Source organism: Symphodus melops, assembly GCF_947650265.1.
Source record: "Symphodus melops genome assembly, chromosome: 2".
Lineage (NCBI taxonomy): Eukaryota > Metazoa > Chordata > Actinopteri > Labriformes > Labridae > Symphodus > Symphodus melops.
The window spans coordinates 28,988,053-29,004,680 of NC_136692.1; the positions used below are offsets into that span (position 1 = coordinate 28,988,053).

General features: G+C 42.4%; 1 protein-coding gene across 1 annotated transcript; it reads right to left on the reverse strand.

Annotated features, from left to right (window-relative positions):
- Positions 1 to 243: 243 nt before the first annotated feature.
- Positions 244 to 15,884, reverse strand: LOC306820356 (P-selectin-like). Its single transcript, XM_079338175.1, has 16 exons — positions 15,798 to 15,884; positions 15,387 to 15,566; positions 14,168 to 14,264; positions 14,021 to 14,097; positions 13,380 to 13,565; positions 12,548 to 12,727; positions 11,717 to 11,914; positions 10,780 to 10,883; positions 9,169 to 9,280; positions 7,736 to 7,912; positions 6,305 to 6,401; positions 2,600 to 2,676; positions 2,263 to 2,451; positions 1,259 to 1,438; positions 846 to 1,043; positions 244 to 360 (listed from the first exon to the last, which is right to left on the reverse strand). The coding sequence occupies exons 1-16, from the start codon at positions 15,871 to 15,873 to the stop codon at positions 296 to 298; spliced, it is 2,193 nt and encodes a 730-aa protein (XP_079194301.1). The 5' UTR covers positions 15,874 to 15,884; the 3' UTR covers positions 244 to 295.
- Positions 15,885 to 16,628: the final 744 nt, after the last annotated feature.

The window sequence follows — 16,628 nt, forward strand, 5'->3', positions numbered from 1 at the left end:
TTTTTTATGACAATCTTGCAATTTAAATCAGAATCACTGCTATGTGGTCCACTTGTTGCACTAAATGAAAACTACCTCTCCTCCTCGTTTTATGTAAACATTACTAAAAAGAATCGATCACCAGGAAACTGCATTTTAATGATTATCAGAGACAAGATATTTTCATTTTGTAGTATTTTAATGATCACCAGAGACAAGATATTTTAATTTTGTAGTATTTTAATGATCACCAGAGACAAGATATTTTCATTTTGCAGTATTTTCATTTTTGTCTGAGGCGGGATCGCCTGCAGTTTCAGCACTGTTGGATTTCTGATGGAAGTGAACTTGAGTAAAGGTTGTAGTCAGAAGCACTGGGCTCTGAAATCAAAGAAACACATGCACAAAACAGGGTTTATATTAAACATGAGATGAATCTAGATCTTGACATGTGAAAGTTCAAGTGAAGTGACAAGTGAATGTTTTGAATTCCCCCTCTGTGACAAATAAAACTTTTTTTCATGATGCATTAATCACACTGTCACACTAAAGCGTCGAGAGGTCACTCCCCCATGTCCAGAAACCTCAGGTCAACTAAAGAATGATGATTAAAGTGTACTTTGTAAGTTTGTGGCCATGTTTTAACAGACATCTGTCAGCTGAGGTTTAAAATGCCCCACATGATTCACCACTGATGTGTGACGTAATGAGTCAGCTAATGTGCCAGCAATAAATGTTCTGGAAAAGTGTTGGATATGACATCACCGAGCTAAGCTAATTACAACAAGCCAGAGGTTTCCTTGGGGTCCCCCTTCTTGTATCTACAATAAGCTGATGCAGTGTGGGTTTATTTTAGTTTTCTGTACCTTTAAAGCAGTCTGGGATTTTCAGTGTTCCATCGATACACTGAGTTGACACTGCGTAACCACAGTTCCTCTTCTTGTCCATGCAGAAGACCGAGACAATTTCTTTGTGCAAGACTCTCTTAGGGTTCATGTTTTCGATCCACTTTTTCTGACCTTTGTAAAGTATCCTTGCTCTCCGTATGCTCAAACTGCAGGGCGCTGGAATTCACAAGAAGAAGAAGAAGAAACAGAAGGGAAATGTTCGATATTTTGTTTTGTGTCGCGACACTGAAAGCTCAGCGTGCTTCTTGCTCTCTTAAATGCTATTTCATATTTGAGACCTTCACACCTCAGGGTCTTCACACTCATCCTTTCCAAAGTAATGCTGTTTGATATAATAGTGTGTAAGGTGATTTTGTCGTTTGTGCTCCTACCTTTGCACGATGGCTTTTCAGACCAGTTGCCGTTCTTCTGACAGACAATCTCCTGGCCTCCCTCGAGAACGTAGTTACCGCTGCAACCATATTTGACTTTCTCCATGTAGTCAAAGTCTCTGTCATCACTGATTGACATGTATCCTCTGTCTATGTTCTGTGGTGCACGGCAGGTCACCTCTGGAAACAGAACAATTAAAAACATTTCACTGGACTTCATGTTTGCGTGTCGACATTAATCAAAAATCTGACATACATAACTTTGATCTTAAGAAGTGCCTCAAATATAAACATATTAAATCTCCCCGGTCAGCTTGGCGTCCCTACCAGTGAGACATTTGAGGAGGATACTTCGTGTCAGGTTAAAGTGAACTTTCAGATTTAGCCTTTTCAGGTAAAGAACTCCTCAACCAAAAGAAATTCAGGATCTTGTAAAAATGTATCAGGATATTGAAAAGCTCTCTGTGGATCTTGCAAGAGTGATTCCTAATATTGCAAAGGTTTTTGGGACGCTGCAAAGGCTTTCTGGGCGTCACACAAAGTCTCTCAGGATCTTTGAAATGTTACTAAAGGTAATTGGACTCCCGTGCATTTTCTTAACGATATCACAAATGTTTCTCAGATTAATCCAAACATTTTTTGGGATCTTGTAAAAGTGTTTCTTAATATCGTAGAACACAAAAGTATTGTGGGATCTTTGAAACGTTTTTTCTGGGACTTTGCAAAAGTTTCTTTGGATCTTTCAAACATTATCTTTTAAACAAAAGTTTATTAAGAATACTGCAAACGTTTCTCTGAAAACTGAACACGTTTTTTCAGGCTCATGCAAAAGTCTCTTTGAGGACAGATAGATTTTTTTTAGATCTTGAAAAACTAAAAAAAATGATGGTCTTCAAATCTATCAAAAATGTTCCTGAGGATTCAGTTAGTGTTTTTCCCTCCAGGCCTCTGCATCTTTGTAATCAGTAGACTAACAACAGATATCTGATTTTCAGACTTCGTACCTCTACATTCAGGTGTCTTGGTCCAGTTGCCACTCGAGGTGCACTCGGCTCTTGCCTCACCAAAAAGTGCGAACGGCGGTCGACACCTGTACGTGCCTGTCACACCGTATTCAGTGGAGTTTTCTCGGATCCTCTTGTCATAAATGATCATCCCGTTTAGTGGGATCGGAGGCAGACTGCAGATCACAGCTGAGAGAGAACAGACAAAAAAAAAAAAAAGTTTATGCGTGTGTGTGGGTTGCTTTTTTTTTTAGCTTCTAAAGGTGTGTTTTTCTTTCTTTCTTCAGAGACAACATAGACACTGAATGAGAACATTTGGAATGATGTTAATACATACGTGTGCACTGAGGTACTGGTGTGCTCCATGTCCCATTGGCAAGGCACTCAGCAGAGCTCGCTCCAGTCAAAGTGTACCTGTGCAGAGCAGGACCTTATCAGTCACTCAGTACCCTCCATATATACTGATGTAGACTAGACAAACTCTCAGAAGTCATATCAGGCTGAATGCATTTATCCTGGAGGTTTGTTTGCAGGTGAGTTTCTCTTATTTTGTGTCATGGTTTACGCTTGTTGAGGTCCACGCAGGCTTTCCAGACCCTTCACTCACGCATACACACCAGTACCACTGACTGAGCTCCTTTCACAACCCATCCTGTTTTGTAAATGAAATAATTTGACGTCATTTTAAAGGGTTTGGGTCCCCATAAAGAAATCTACCCATATCTTATCCAAGAGCTAAAACCAACGTTAGGGGACTTCCTGTGATGCGAAACATGGCGTAGGACGCGTGTGAGGGAGCTCCTGCAGAGTGAACTTATTTAGTTATAAATGGGCACTATTTCTGCGGGGTTTTTTTAGCTTAAACTAGGCCTACCATTTTTATAACCTGTACGCCTCAATTTTTCAACGGAAAAATGCCACCAAAGGCCAACAGAGCAGGGAACAGCTCTCAGCCCAACCCGCGGCCTGTTGCAGACGCCTCCTCCTCGCCTCGAAGTGGTGCAGCACCCTCGATGGAGCCCAGCTGTACGCCGCCTCTCACGGCAGATATCACCGCACTCAAAACGGAACTTCTTTTCGCTCTCCGAAATGAGGTTGTAACCATATTTAGGGCCGAACTTCAAACAGCTTTAAGTGAGAATCTCACTTCTATTAAATCCGAGCTGCTCGCTTTAAAAACTGAACTATCTGGTAACATCTCTTCGACACAAGCAGAAGTTGCGGCGCTCAAAGCCACGGTCACCGAGATGGAGCAGTCCCTCTCCACTTGCACAGATGACATCATTACACGTCAAGACAAAGTTGAACATTTGTCCAAAGAATATGTCAAGCTGTTCGCACGCTTTTAAATGCAATTTTCTCAGAAAACTCTTCCTCAGTACCTGAGGTTGTCATTTCAATCGACGCGGAGAAAGCATTCGACCGCGTCGAGTGGAATTATCTTTTTGCCGTACTTAATAAGTTTGGACTTGGTAATAGATTCACATCTTGGATTCGCCTTCTTTATACTTCTCCTCAAGCTAGTATCCACACAAACGATACTCATTCTGGCTATTTTACGCTTTCACGAGGTACCAGACAAGGATGTCCTCTCTCCCCGCTACTTTTTGCTTTAGCCATCGAACCTCTGTCAATTGCATTAAAATCCCTCCCTATTTATCACGGAGTCTCTCGGGCTGATGTCGAACTCAAATTGTCACTTTACGCGGATGACCTGCTTCTTTATGTATCAGACCCACTGACTAGCATAACCTCAATTCTGGATCTACTCAATAAATTTGGCTCCTTTTCCGGCTATAAAGTCAATCTTCTTAAAACTGAATGTTATCCCATAAACCAATCCGCGTTGTCACTCAAACAATCAGAGATTCCCTTTAAATTTAGTGTGTCGGGGTTTAGGTATTTGGGGATTAATGTTACCCGTACTCTGCCCTCTCTTTTGGCTGCTAATTTCACCCCCTTGTTGACCCAGGTCAAGGCTGATTTACAGAGGTGGAACTCCTTACCTTTGTCATTGATAGGCAGAATTAATGTAATGAAAATGTCTGTATTGCCTAAATTTCTTTTCCTATTTCAATGCACCCCTATATTCCTACCCAAAAAATTCTTCAAATCGCTTGACCAATATGTTGCTACCTTTTTATGGGGTGGGAAAGCACCCAGGGTGAGATACTCATTGTTGCAACAACTCAAACTTAGTGGTGGTCTTTCATTACCCAATTTTTTGCATTACTATTGGTCAGCGCATATTCATAAATTGATTTGTTGGCTTAAATCTCCAGAACTGTTGTGGTGTAGGTTGGAGTCACAATCACTATCCTCATCTTCCCCATTGGCTTTACTCTCCTCTTCCCTGCCACTGAACCCTTCCAGTTTTACAACTAACCCTGTGGTGCTATCCACCCTTAGGGTCTGGTTTCAATTTAGGCGGTATTTTAAATTTGTGTCACCATCCACTCTGACACCTGTCGTTAAAAATCATTTGTTTCCCCCATCACTTATTGACAATACGTTTGGGATCTGGCAGAGTCCAGGCATCAAACACTTCAGGGATCTTTATAAAGATGGTATTTTTTCTAATTTTTCAGACCTTACATCAGATTTTAATTTGCCTACGACTCACCTATTCTGCTATTTCCAAATCAGACACTGTGCCTCTACCCTATTCCCATGTTATCCTTCTCTCCCTGTTAACCAACCATGGGAGGATCTTTTATCGTTGAAACCCAGTCAGAAATCCCTAATATCTAAAATATACTTACAACTAATGTCATTTGATGGTTACTCAGCTACTAAACCTCGCAGTTCTTGGGAACAGGAGCTGGGTTTGAAGTTCACAGATCAGTTATGGGATGAAGCCATTAATAGTATACGTTCAAGCACACCTTGTGCTAGGCTGGGACTAATACAATTCAAAGCGCTGCACAGAGTTCATCTATCAAAATCCCGACTATCCCAAATATACCCCAATGTTGTAGACCAATGTGATAAATGCCATGCCTCTAATTGCAATTTAAGCCATATGTTCTTCTTTTGTCCCAGACTACAGAAATTCTGGAGCGACTATACCACAATCATGTCAAAAGTTCTGGGGAAGAACACTAAAATGAGTCCCCTCCTAGCTATATTTGGGCTTTCTGTTGATTCCTCCCATATAAACCCTCTACAGTCAGATATATTGGCCTTCACATCTTTGTTAGCAAGACGGTGTATTTTATTTCTATGGAAATCCCCAAAGGCCCCATCGATTGCTTAGAGATGTTATTCATTTTGTTGAATTAGAAAAGATAATATTCTCTGTAAAAGGTAACACTGCCAAATTTTTTCGTAAATGGAAGCCATTCATAGATTACTTTAACTCTTTGCAAACCTTGCCTCCTGACTGATACCCCTACCTGCCACCACACACCCCCCACCTCCCTTTTGTCTGTTTTTTTTTTTTTTTTTTTTTTAATTATTATTATTATTTTTTATTTATTTATCTATTTTCTTTTTCTTTTAACATTTTGTTTTGTTTACATTGTAGATGCCACCGTTGTCCCATTACCACATTTATGTAACCCAATGTACTGTACTTCATTGTCACTCACCTGTATTTGACTTATTTTGGGTTTAATTTATTTAATTATCCACTTATTTTGCTTTTTTCTCTTGCTCTTATCTGTCTTTGGTTTTGGCTGCATATGCTTGTGTATAAACTGTTATATTATTATATTTATTATTGCTTTTTTCTTTCTTATTTATCTAATGTTTCCTAATATTTTATTACTATTATTATTGCTGTCAGAGACATTGTTCCTACTGTTTGGCCCTCTCCTGAGGGCCCTGTTTATTTTTGTTGTTACGAGGGGAAAAAAAGGGTAATAAGTGTAATATCTTTTGTATTCACTATTGTATTCCCAACCAAAAAAGATTAATAAAAAAAAAAAATAAAAAAAAAAAACAACGTTAGAAAAGCTCAGCGTTGATAAAGATTGTTTGGTTGAAGGTTGCTTCATCTAATACGTGTGATATTTAACTCAAGAAGAAGTGTTTGCTTTACCCTTCATTACATGTATAGTTGATGGTGCTCTGGTACACAGTATCGTCATAGTACATCTCTCCATCAGACAAATCATCAGGATAAGGACATCGTTTAGCTGGAAGGAGAGAAAATCTGTTTCAGCCAGTTATTCCTGAAGAGCAGCACAAACAAAGGATGACTTATTTGCCCTCCCAGCTGTAGGTATGTAATAATAATATTCATGATACAATCAAGCAATCAGTTTCTGAAAATTCAAGATAAATACTCCCTATATCCTCTGTGTTGTCTTTTTCTATAGAACTGGTAGCAAAACTGGAAAATCTATCAGAAGCTGCTTTTTCTGTGACACAAAAGTTTTTCAAGATGAGCTGCACATGTTAACGCAAACGGTGAAATACTTATCTGGAGATTCTTCTGTCAGGCCCCACCTAGTATGTTTTTTCAGCAGAAAGTGAGAGAGTGAGTGGATGTGAGGACGCAGCAGGATTTAATCAGGAGAATTCTGCTTGAGCGAGAGGGAGAAGGAGTGCTGATGTTTATTCCCTGTGATCTGCAGGATCGATTCTTGGGTCCGTTGGAGACCTCTGCAAAAACTCATTGGGGGCCCCTACAATTAGTGTTTATTATGTTTTCACAGGAATAATGCTGCAACGCTTAAAAGGGAATTGAGAGTCAGTGCTGTCAGATGGGGCCTGAGCAGGTTTCCGACTGTCGTTGCAAAATTAGCACATTTTGAGGCAATGCTGTGGTTTAAGGTTTGTCAGCTGTTTGGGGCCCAAAGCTTGCTTTGCCTGTTGACAAACAGCGCCTCCAGTGATCGGTGCAAGACCAATGACTGTTTGCATACAACCGCTACGATCTTTAATTTGATTTTCTGCTCTTCTTCTTCTTCTCTTTTGATAAGACTGTGATTATGGTGAGCTACATATTGCTTTAATGTAATGGCAAATATTCTCATTACCGGACTCTGTGGTTTTGTCTGCCACTTTATCATCCTTTTTTTTTACATGCCTTTCATTTTTGGTCCGAAAGGGCTAATCTTCTGCTGTGAGGTGCATGTCAGTGTGAACAACCAGATCAGGAGGACTTAAGGTGCAGTCCTCCTGAAATGATCTCAATGTTTTCAGGAGTGCATGTGTGAAAACAGCTTGTGATATCAGTCATAGCCCCAACTCCTTTTCACACTTGCACAAAACTTCCTTGACGTTTTGAGGTGAGCTGCATGTGTGACTATATTGTTTTCACATCGGCTTTGTCTGGACTTCTTCCTCCCAGTGCTGAAGGGCATCTCTGAACAATTTCAGGAGCAGGCTCTCCTGGAATTTTCTGGAAATGTTGTACATGAGTGAAAAAGGCTCAAATTAAACCAATTAAAATTACGAAGCTTTACTGATTTCAGAATTCGATATGCGATCAATAGCAGAAGCTCAAAATGATCTGGAGACCCACGTATGCACTTGAATTTGGTCTTGGTCCACTCTCCACTGGTGCCACAGACAATCCTCCGGGGTCCTAAGATGGGGGTGAATCCCTGTTTACAGGCCAGCGCTAACTCGGCACCGGGAGTAAAGTACCTCTGGAGCCCTTCCGTGTCAATGTTGTCAGCGAGCTCGGGCCTGAAACATACTGCAGAGACAAACAGATGTGTACAGACTCAGATTTCTAACCAACACAGCAATCTGACTTTAACGTGTCAAGCTAACGTTAATGTGACATTACTGCCCAGCATAAAGGTATAATGATCCATCTTCTGACTAATGGAAAAGCAGCAATCCAAAAACATAGTGTACCTTCCTGCAGAAATTATTCAGAACAAATTGCATCGTGTCCACCTAGCGTTTTTTTTTCCAAGGCAGAAAAGCGCTGGCTGTAAACTCGATGTGTTTGCATGAAGCGTTTGTGAGCTGAGAAGAAAAATGCTGCACGTCTGTCCTGTCTCTGGGACAACAGTCTGTTGACATTGACCGCTATATGAGCAACTTGGCTCTGTTACGGCGTGTTTTACAATTGAGATTGTTTTTTACTCCGCCATACACTGAGGAAAGAGGATGTGGGTACAAGACACAATCAGTATGCTACAAAACTACAAGGAATACCATACATTTGTAAAAGAGTGCCGGTGACCTTCAGGGTCAACTCCAGCGCTCTGAGCAGCCGCACAAAAAAGGCATAGCGCTCAGAAGGAAAGACGCTAGGCACTGTGCTATCGTTCCAGGTGGCTGCAAACGCTCTCTGCCCATTGAAAACTATTTTTTAAAAGACGCTGCCGCTCAGAAAAACATGCAAGATGGAGCCGGGGACATCGGCTGTATCACCATGGGTGCTTTATCGGGTGCAGAAAGTTGTACAACCTAAAATATGTCTCAAGTTTGAGACAAAAATAAAGTACACTCCACATGCTAACAGTTAGCAAACAATGGGTGAATACGCTTGCAGATTCACATTAGTTCATAATCTGTTGGTATTGTCTTTAAGTCAACACGGTTTCATTGGCCACACTCAACAAACACACGTCTATGGGGGAGGGGCTTAACAGCACTATTTGTGTTTTACAACAGTGCAGTTACAGTCAGAGCCCTTCGGTGGGTGACAAAGAGCACCAAACTAAATTCCTATTGTTGCTTGAAAAATAACAAAACAGAAAAAACCAAGATATTTCCTTTCAGCCAGCTTCAGTATTAATTTCAGTCTGTTTGATAACAAACTTAAATCTCCTCACATGAGCTTTAAAAAGACAGAGAACTAAAACTAGATTTTGCCTTTTTGTCGTCCGAATTCAAGAAGATCCGTATACCCAGGAAGACACTTTTAAAACAGTCGGCTGCAGTTAGGCAGTTAACACCACATATTGTGAAATAATAGTGAGTGAAAATAGCACATACCATTGTCTTGTGCAGATGTAACTGCAATGAAAATGAAAAGTTGACCAAGAAGAATCAAACACAGCACGCTCTCCATCGTGATAGAAAACGCGTTCCCTGTGTGTCTGTGGCTCTGATATCAAATCTCTGGGACTCTCTTTCACTGCTGTTTGAGTTTCTCTCTGAGTCAACAGATAAGAGCAGCATGAAGTAACCGCACACTGCTCAGCCTTGTTTTGTTTGTTGCCATTTGCAACAACAGTGTGATCTTTGTGACATTTACTGGAAGTGACGAGCTCTAGCGGCGGACTTTCCCTTCTTGCAGCAGCGTTGAGAAACAACAGATTTTGATCTGTTTCTTTATGGAACACAAATTGTTTCAACGAGCTCATCACAATAACAAAAACAGTCGATAACAATTAAGTTTTATTGGAGTCCACTGCTGACCAGAGTCTTCATAGTGATGAAGTGCATAAATCTATATTCACCCTGTTGTATTTGTTCAAGACATTCCTGCTGTGTTGTGAAACACCAAAAAGAAAAGAAAAGCCTTTTTCAGTTTTTGCTGTAACTAAGCTCGGACACCAAGCTGAGCTGAGTTACGTTCATATTTGTTTCATGGTGTCACAGAATGTAAATTAAAATAATGTTTTGGTTTTGCAGGAGCTTCACTAACACACAAACTCAGACGTGCACGCACACACAATGCTGCGCTCCCCCGCTGGCTCAGCTGAAGCCGTCTCCAATGTATTTCTGCAGATCTAGTGCAATATGGGTAATACGTAATTTATGATGTGTTGTTTTACTTGTTATGTGCCTCTTCTGTTTACACGGAGATGTGTTTTTCTATTGATTCAAGTGGAAGCAGCTGAATGTTTGCAGCCCTTTGAGTCCAAGACACATTTCCTCAATGGGACAAAAAAGAGTGATCATATTGTATCTGAACTTTGTAACATCTCTGCTTCTACCTTCAAAGAAGCCACACGGGGAGAATCACATTGTGCCTCCATTCAGGTCAGCGACATCCAGAGTGAAAGTGTAAATAAATCACTGCATTAAACTTCAGTCTTACAACATTAGTATGTCCCTCTAGTCTGTCTACAACCCCCCCCCCATTCCCCCAATGATGAGATAAGTCCATCCTCTCAGTCTTCTGCCTGCTCCACTTTTCAGAAAATGTCTGCTCAAACAGGCCGTTTGGAGATGTTCCCTTCATGACATCACAAAGGGCAGTAGCCCCTCCCCCAGGTGGGTGACACTCCCACAGCTAGGTGTTTGTTCTGCCCTCTGAGTCTGCCTTCTCACCGTAAACAATAGGACATGGAGCCAGAAAGCAGCGAGTACACCCGAGTCCTTCCAGAGAGGGGGCGTGGTCAGACACAGCTCATTTACATATTTAAAGCTACAGACACAGAAACAGCCTGTTCTGAGCAGGGCTGAAATAGAGGAGTTAGAGGGGATTTTAAAAACTCATTTCCATTATTTGCATTATAATTGAAACTTTCCTTTTATTACTGAAAATGAAAGACACAATAAAACATGTAGAACATTCAAACATCATTATTATTGATCCAATAATTCCAATCCTGTTGGTGCACATGGTATATCAGGTCACTCTGTGCAGAGTCACACAGGTGTTGAAGGTCTTGTGGGGCTTGCAGGGGGTGAAGTGGCACACATTTGGATTTCTGACGGAAGACTTTTGGCCCTCAACGTGTAGTCCAGCTTGCCGGGTTCTAAAGAATGAAGAAAAAAAACAGAACATTTATTACTGTAATCTTAAAATGTTTGACTGCACTGAAGCATCACGAGGCATCTGCAGGCCACCTGACAGAGAGAGAAAAGGAAAGTACTCCAACTAGAGAAAGTATGTGAGTGAGGCTGGCTACAGACAAGACGATATTCAAATATGTAACCAATTTTATAAACATTGTAAACTACAGATATGAGCACAATTTCAATCAATATTTAACATTATAATCCTCCAACATCCAAGGCTAAACGATTCCACGAGACCACGCACCTATTTGACATCGACATGATCGACAGCTGGCTGCAATGTTGCGGTTAATTTAGAGGCTAAATACCCTCCTCAGCTCTCAGCCAGCCATGAGCTCGACTCAAAGTCAGGCTGAGACAGGATTACCAACATGGCGGCAGCTGACGATGAGCCTTCAAAGCCCCTGACAGGAACAGAAGGCTGACGTCACTCAGGCTTTGTCCGTTAATGTTTACATGACAAACCACCAGTTAGGCCACGCCCCCAATCATTTCTGGAGCCAGTCTAAGGGTTAGTTCTGCCCTTATCCTCAACCCTTGTCTAATGTTTGCTCCGATCCCAAAACATGTTACACAACAGTCTTTCAGTAAAGTTTTTTGTCCTTGCTCTTGAAGCTGCTCAGGTTTGAGTTTTGCATCAGTTCAGGTGCTACAGAACACATTTCCTGTTCATTGCTTTCATCTGTTTAAAACTGTTCAGTCAGTCGTGTGGATTTTGATTTCCTACACGTTGAATGCATTTAACAGACTCTGTAAGTGAAGAGGTTTGAAGGACATTTATTGTGCTCACCCTTAAAGCATCCTGGGATGGGGAGGGTCCCGTCGTTGCAGGTGCTGACCACGGGGTAGCCACACCTGTCTGCTTCGTTCAGACAGTAGAAGGCCACGTGTTCTCCATGGAGGACTCGGTTTGGTTTCAGGTCTGCGATCCAAAGCTTCCGTGCGTTGTAGAAGATACGACCTCTTTTGATGTTAACCGTGCAGGGCGCTGCGTGGGAAAAAACAGAGCGTGTTTCCACCAGACGATGCAAAGCTATATGTTAATTATATTCATATCTGGTTAATTAATTACATTTTGATCAAAGGCAGTTTGTTGTTTGTTTTGTAAACCGATCAGGATCAACCTGTTAGATCGGATCAAATCTTAAAATCTACCGTGCATGAGGAGTTTGTAAATGGTAAATGGACTTGAGCTTGTATACCTACACATTCACACAGGCTGCTGTGTGAAGAGTCGGTCAGTATGAACTAATCCCAACACATTCACACCCGACCACGTGGTTGAAGGATGACCGACTATAATCCACAGCCGCCGCTAATCTTACAATTCTCCAATCTACAGGTATGATAGTTGAGCTCTCGGCATGTGGTAGCATTGATAGTTGCGGTTCACATCAGTGACGACGCACTAACTAGATTAAAGCCATTATGTGACACAATACCTCTCCTCGCATGTTTTGGACCTACTAGTATAAAGGATGAGGCCCACTTTTAGAGGAATAGAGAGGTATTAAAAGTGCGTCGTCTATACCAGATTTTACGGTAAATCTAGAAAAATGCCAAAAATAAACCTACAAACTTAAATTTATCTTGAGGTCCATTTTCCTGATGCATAACTCACCTCTGCAAACTGGCTTAGCAGACCAGTTTCCAGTGTTTTGGCACGTGGTCTCAGCCTCACCGTCCAGAACGTGGTGATCACTGCAGGCGTATCTAACCTTCTCCTTGTAGCTATGAGGTCTGATCACGGCAAAGGTCATGAAACCATGAGGAATGCCTGTGGGACTGGAGCAGCTCACCTCTGGGAAGAAAACAAACGGGTTAAAAATGTCAGACGCAATTTAGCTGCAATATTGAAAAATGAACGACAAAGACTAAACCGGAAAGCTTCAGTGTTTAGCCAGCTCTGCATGTGGTGGACACTGTAGCTTCAGTGTTTAACCAGCTCTGCATGTGGTGGACACTGTAGCTTCAGTGTTTAGCCAGCTCTGCATGTGGTGGACACTGTAGCTTCAGTGTTTAGCCAGCTCTGCATGTGGTGGACACTGTAGCTTCAGTGTTTAGCCAGCTCTGCATGTGGTGGACACTGTAGCTTCAGTGTTTAGCCAGCTCTGCATGGGTCTGTAAAGCTTTCTGCGTTCTAACCTCTCTCCATGTTTCATCTCCAACATTGATCCTAGTTTGAGCAGCTTTCTGCTGCTGGAGCTTATTAGAAACATGCAGAGGCTTTTTAGCTCAGGTACAATCACTTCTATCTGAAGCAGTTCCACTGCCCGCTTCCATCGCTGCAACACCTGTTCACCTGATAACTGCTCTCATATCTGGCAAACCCAGGGGCGTCCAAAACGGCCTTCAAAGCCCCGCCTACCTTCTCTGGTCCAATCAAATCAAGAGCATTCAGGAGCAGAATCTAAAGTTAGAAGGATGCTGAGAATTATGACGTTGACGCTTACCTCGGCACACTGGCGGCGCAGTCACACTTCCATCAGCCATGCAGGACCCCCTCTCATAACTTGGTGCCTTCGGTGGGTTACACTCGTACGTCCAGCCCCGTCCGTACATGGTGGTGGTCCCTGTAAGGGGCTTATCATGGACAACTCTTCCATCTCTGGGTGCCTGGGGCAGCGGACAATTCACAGCTGGAGGAGAACAAACGATGACAGTCGAGCCAAACTGACATCATCTTTCATGAATCCACATTACGCCTGTGCAGCACTGTTATTAGTGCAGCTGCTTGAGGTCACAAAACAAGCTCACTTAGCCACCTTGTGAGTAAAGACAAGGTGGTTATCATGCAATCAGAAATGTCAGTAAATGTGAGTAAACCACAAGCTTCACTTATCCTGGGCGAATGTTCCCCAACAAACGCTGACACTGGGGGGCAATTACCAAATTAGCAGAGGTCCCCGGGTAATTCTAAAGCTGCTTCATGTGTATGTTCCAGGGTTTCATTTCAGCATTGATTTAATAAAACAAGACAAATGAATGACAAACAGAAAACAGATCCCTAATTATACTAATCGGTCCAGGCTTTGAGATGTGAATTTGGCCTTCATTTGATTCAGTTACAACCATTTCCATCTTCTCTCCGTACCTTTGCAGAGAGGCGGCGGGTTGCTCCAGGTGCCGTCATGTAAACAGCTGCTCTTATTGGCTCCTATCATGACGTAGCTGCCAAAACGAGAGCTCACATGAAAACACTTGCTCAACACACCTGTTCGGAAATATCAGTGGTCTTTACCCGTCATCACAAGTGAAGTTGAGCACACTCTTGAATGGAGCTTCAGTCATCCCCATGGCTAACGGCTGCAGAGGACCAGGGATCGGGCACATCTTAGCTAGAAGAAAACATCATGACTGACTTTAAATCTGTTGTAGGTTTTTAAACATCAGGTGATCACATGTCGTAAGCCACTGTTGATGACTGTTTGTTTAATGGGTTTGAAGTGGGCGTCCTTTTGACCTTGTTTCAGCTTCACAGTCATCAAGGCAGGATTAACCAATGGGGTAACAGGGGAGGTGTCCCGGGGCCTGAGAGGGTCCAGGCCAGTCAGAGCATCAGCAACAAACCATGTTAGACCTGGCTCTACTTTAACCTCTCCTCTGGTGCCACAGCAGCGTTTCACACAGAACCAAGCCGTCGTAAACCCTCTCTGATTCGCTGGTTTCGAGGGCGATGGTGATTTAGTTGTTGTGTTAATTTGGCCCTGATCATCATCATCGTTGTCTTCTTAACTGTTTCTTCATCATTTGGACTTTTTGTTCAGAGTTCTTTGTTTCCTCTTTTGTTTGATAAAACATAAAAACGTGTCTGGACTTTGATTTGACTTTTGTTGAGAACGAGTTACGTGCCCACTTCGTCTCTGTGCGGCGTCATTCAATCTCAGCCGCCACAATAGAGACTGATGAGGCTGCCTGTTTTTGTGAATAGACTAAATTTCTCACACAATCAGAATCCTGACGTGGAGCACGAGATGACTCTTTGGTTATCTGTGAAACTTTAACCAAAGAATATTTCACAAGATGCTCCTTTGTTCGTCGTGTTAGTGCAGACAGGAGGCTGCAGCTCGTCTGATAATAAGTTTCCAAACACTTGTATTATTACATTTTTCTCCAAACAATCACGACTGAATTCACCTCATATGTTTTCTTCATGGCCTAGTTTTTAAGTGACTTTGTCCTTTTAGGAGTGAGACATCATTTTAAGGGTTAGGGTTAAATCACTGAGGGGGGGTTCAATGCCAAAGATCATTGATCCTTCCATCCATTATCTATCCTGTTTCGCCCATTCATGTTAACAGTACTGGAGCAGGTCTGTCACTGGGCGAAATGTGAGGTTTCACCCTGGACTATTCTCCAGTCAGTCACAGAGATAGACAACCAGCCACAACATGACCGACAGTCTGTTTTACCGTGTGCTGAAATTGGTTTCCAAAAAGTCCAACCCTCTGAAAACTCACGAGTGCACGCCAGGTCTGACTGAGTCCACTCTCCTGTGGGGCTGCAGCTCAGCCTTCGAGGGGTCGTTGTCGATGGGAGATACCCCCGCTCACATGTGAGGGTCACCTGTTCGCCAACTTCGTACACACGTTTCAGGGTCACCTCGTCGATCCCGTCGGCGACAGGAGGACGGCCACATACTGCTGAAGCAACACAAATATTATTCACATGTCTCAAAGAACTGTGAATACGTCTCCATGGTCCACTGTTACAAGTTGTGCATATCATTAAACACATTAAGAATGTGCAAAGATAGACATTTTTTTTTACTGCAAGTCCAACAGAAATATTTGAAACACATCATCAAAAAGCATCAAACAGATCCTTCCCAGGCACAAATCCAAAGAAGTGACGCAGCGGCTCCATATTACCTGTCTTGGATGTCACAGCCGTGTACAAAGCCAGCTGGCATAGAAGCAGGAAGGTAAAAGTCGGAGCCATCTTCATGGAAGTGAAGTGTTCTCACAGCTCCGACATAAAGCAGAAGAAAGAGTCCAGCACAAAGGCTGCCGGGGGAACCGTCCCCCCCTCCTGACAGCCTGGCAACCAATCAGACGTCGACGACAGCTTGTATTGATCGTGCACATAAGTCTGAGCTCCTGCCTGTTTACTTTAAGTTAACCAAAACCTGGATTTTATAGAATAACCGTCTCGCACACACACTCAATGTAAAGTCATAGATAATTAAAGGGAGAGAATCCGAGGAAACAAACAAAACACTCACACACAAACCATTTCATTTTAACCATTTCATGCCTGAACGCATTCATCCTTAAATGCTTTTATAATCCATGTTGTGACAGAAAAAAAGGGTTTCAGTGTTTTGCAGAGCTGCAAACATTGATATTATGCAATCCCAGACGAGGTCAAATGATTTTATTTCGCCTGACAGAGCAATGTGTCTGCATCGGTTGATCGATGGGATTCACTGTTTTACTGAAATGTAAATGTGACAGCCGGCTGGAGCTCCCGCTCTGCAGCCTCCTCTGTCTACTTAAATGAGCTCCAGATACACAGGATTTCAGGGAACTGTAGATCTGGTTTATCTAACCTGATTTCATTTGCAAATATTTGTCATCGGTCAGTGAACCTGAAAGAACTGTCTGTGAGCTGATTCAAACAACAGGATCTGAGCCGGGATGAACTTTTTACATTTGTCTGAAAAACTTGAAGAGAGACTGCTTCTGAAATCTTCCTTGGAT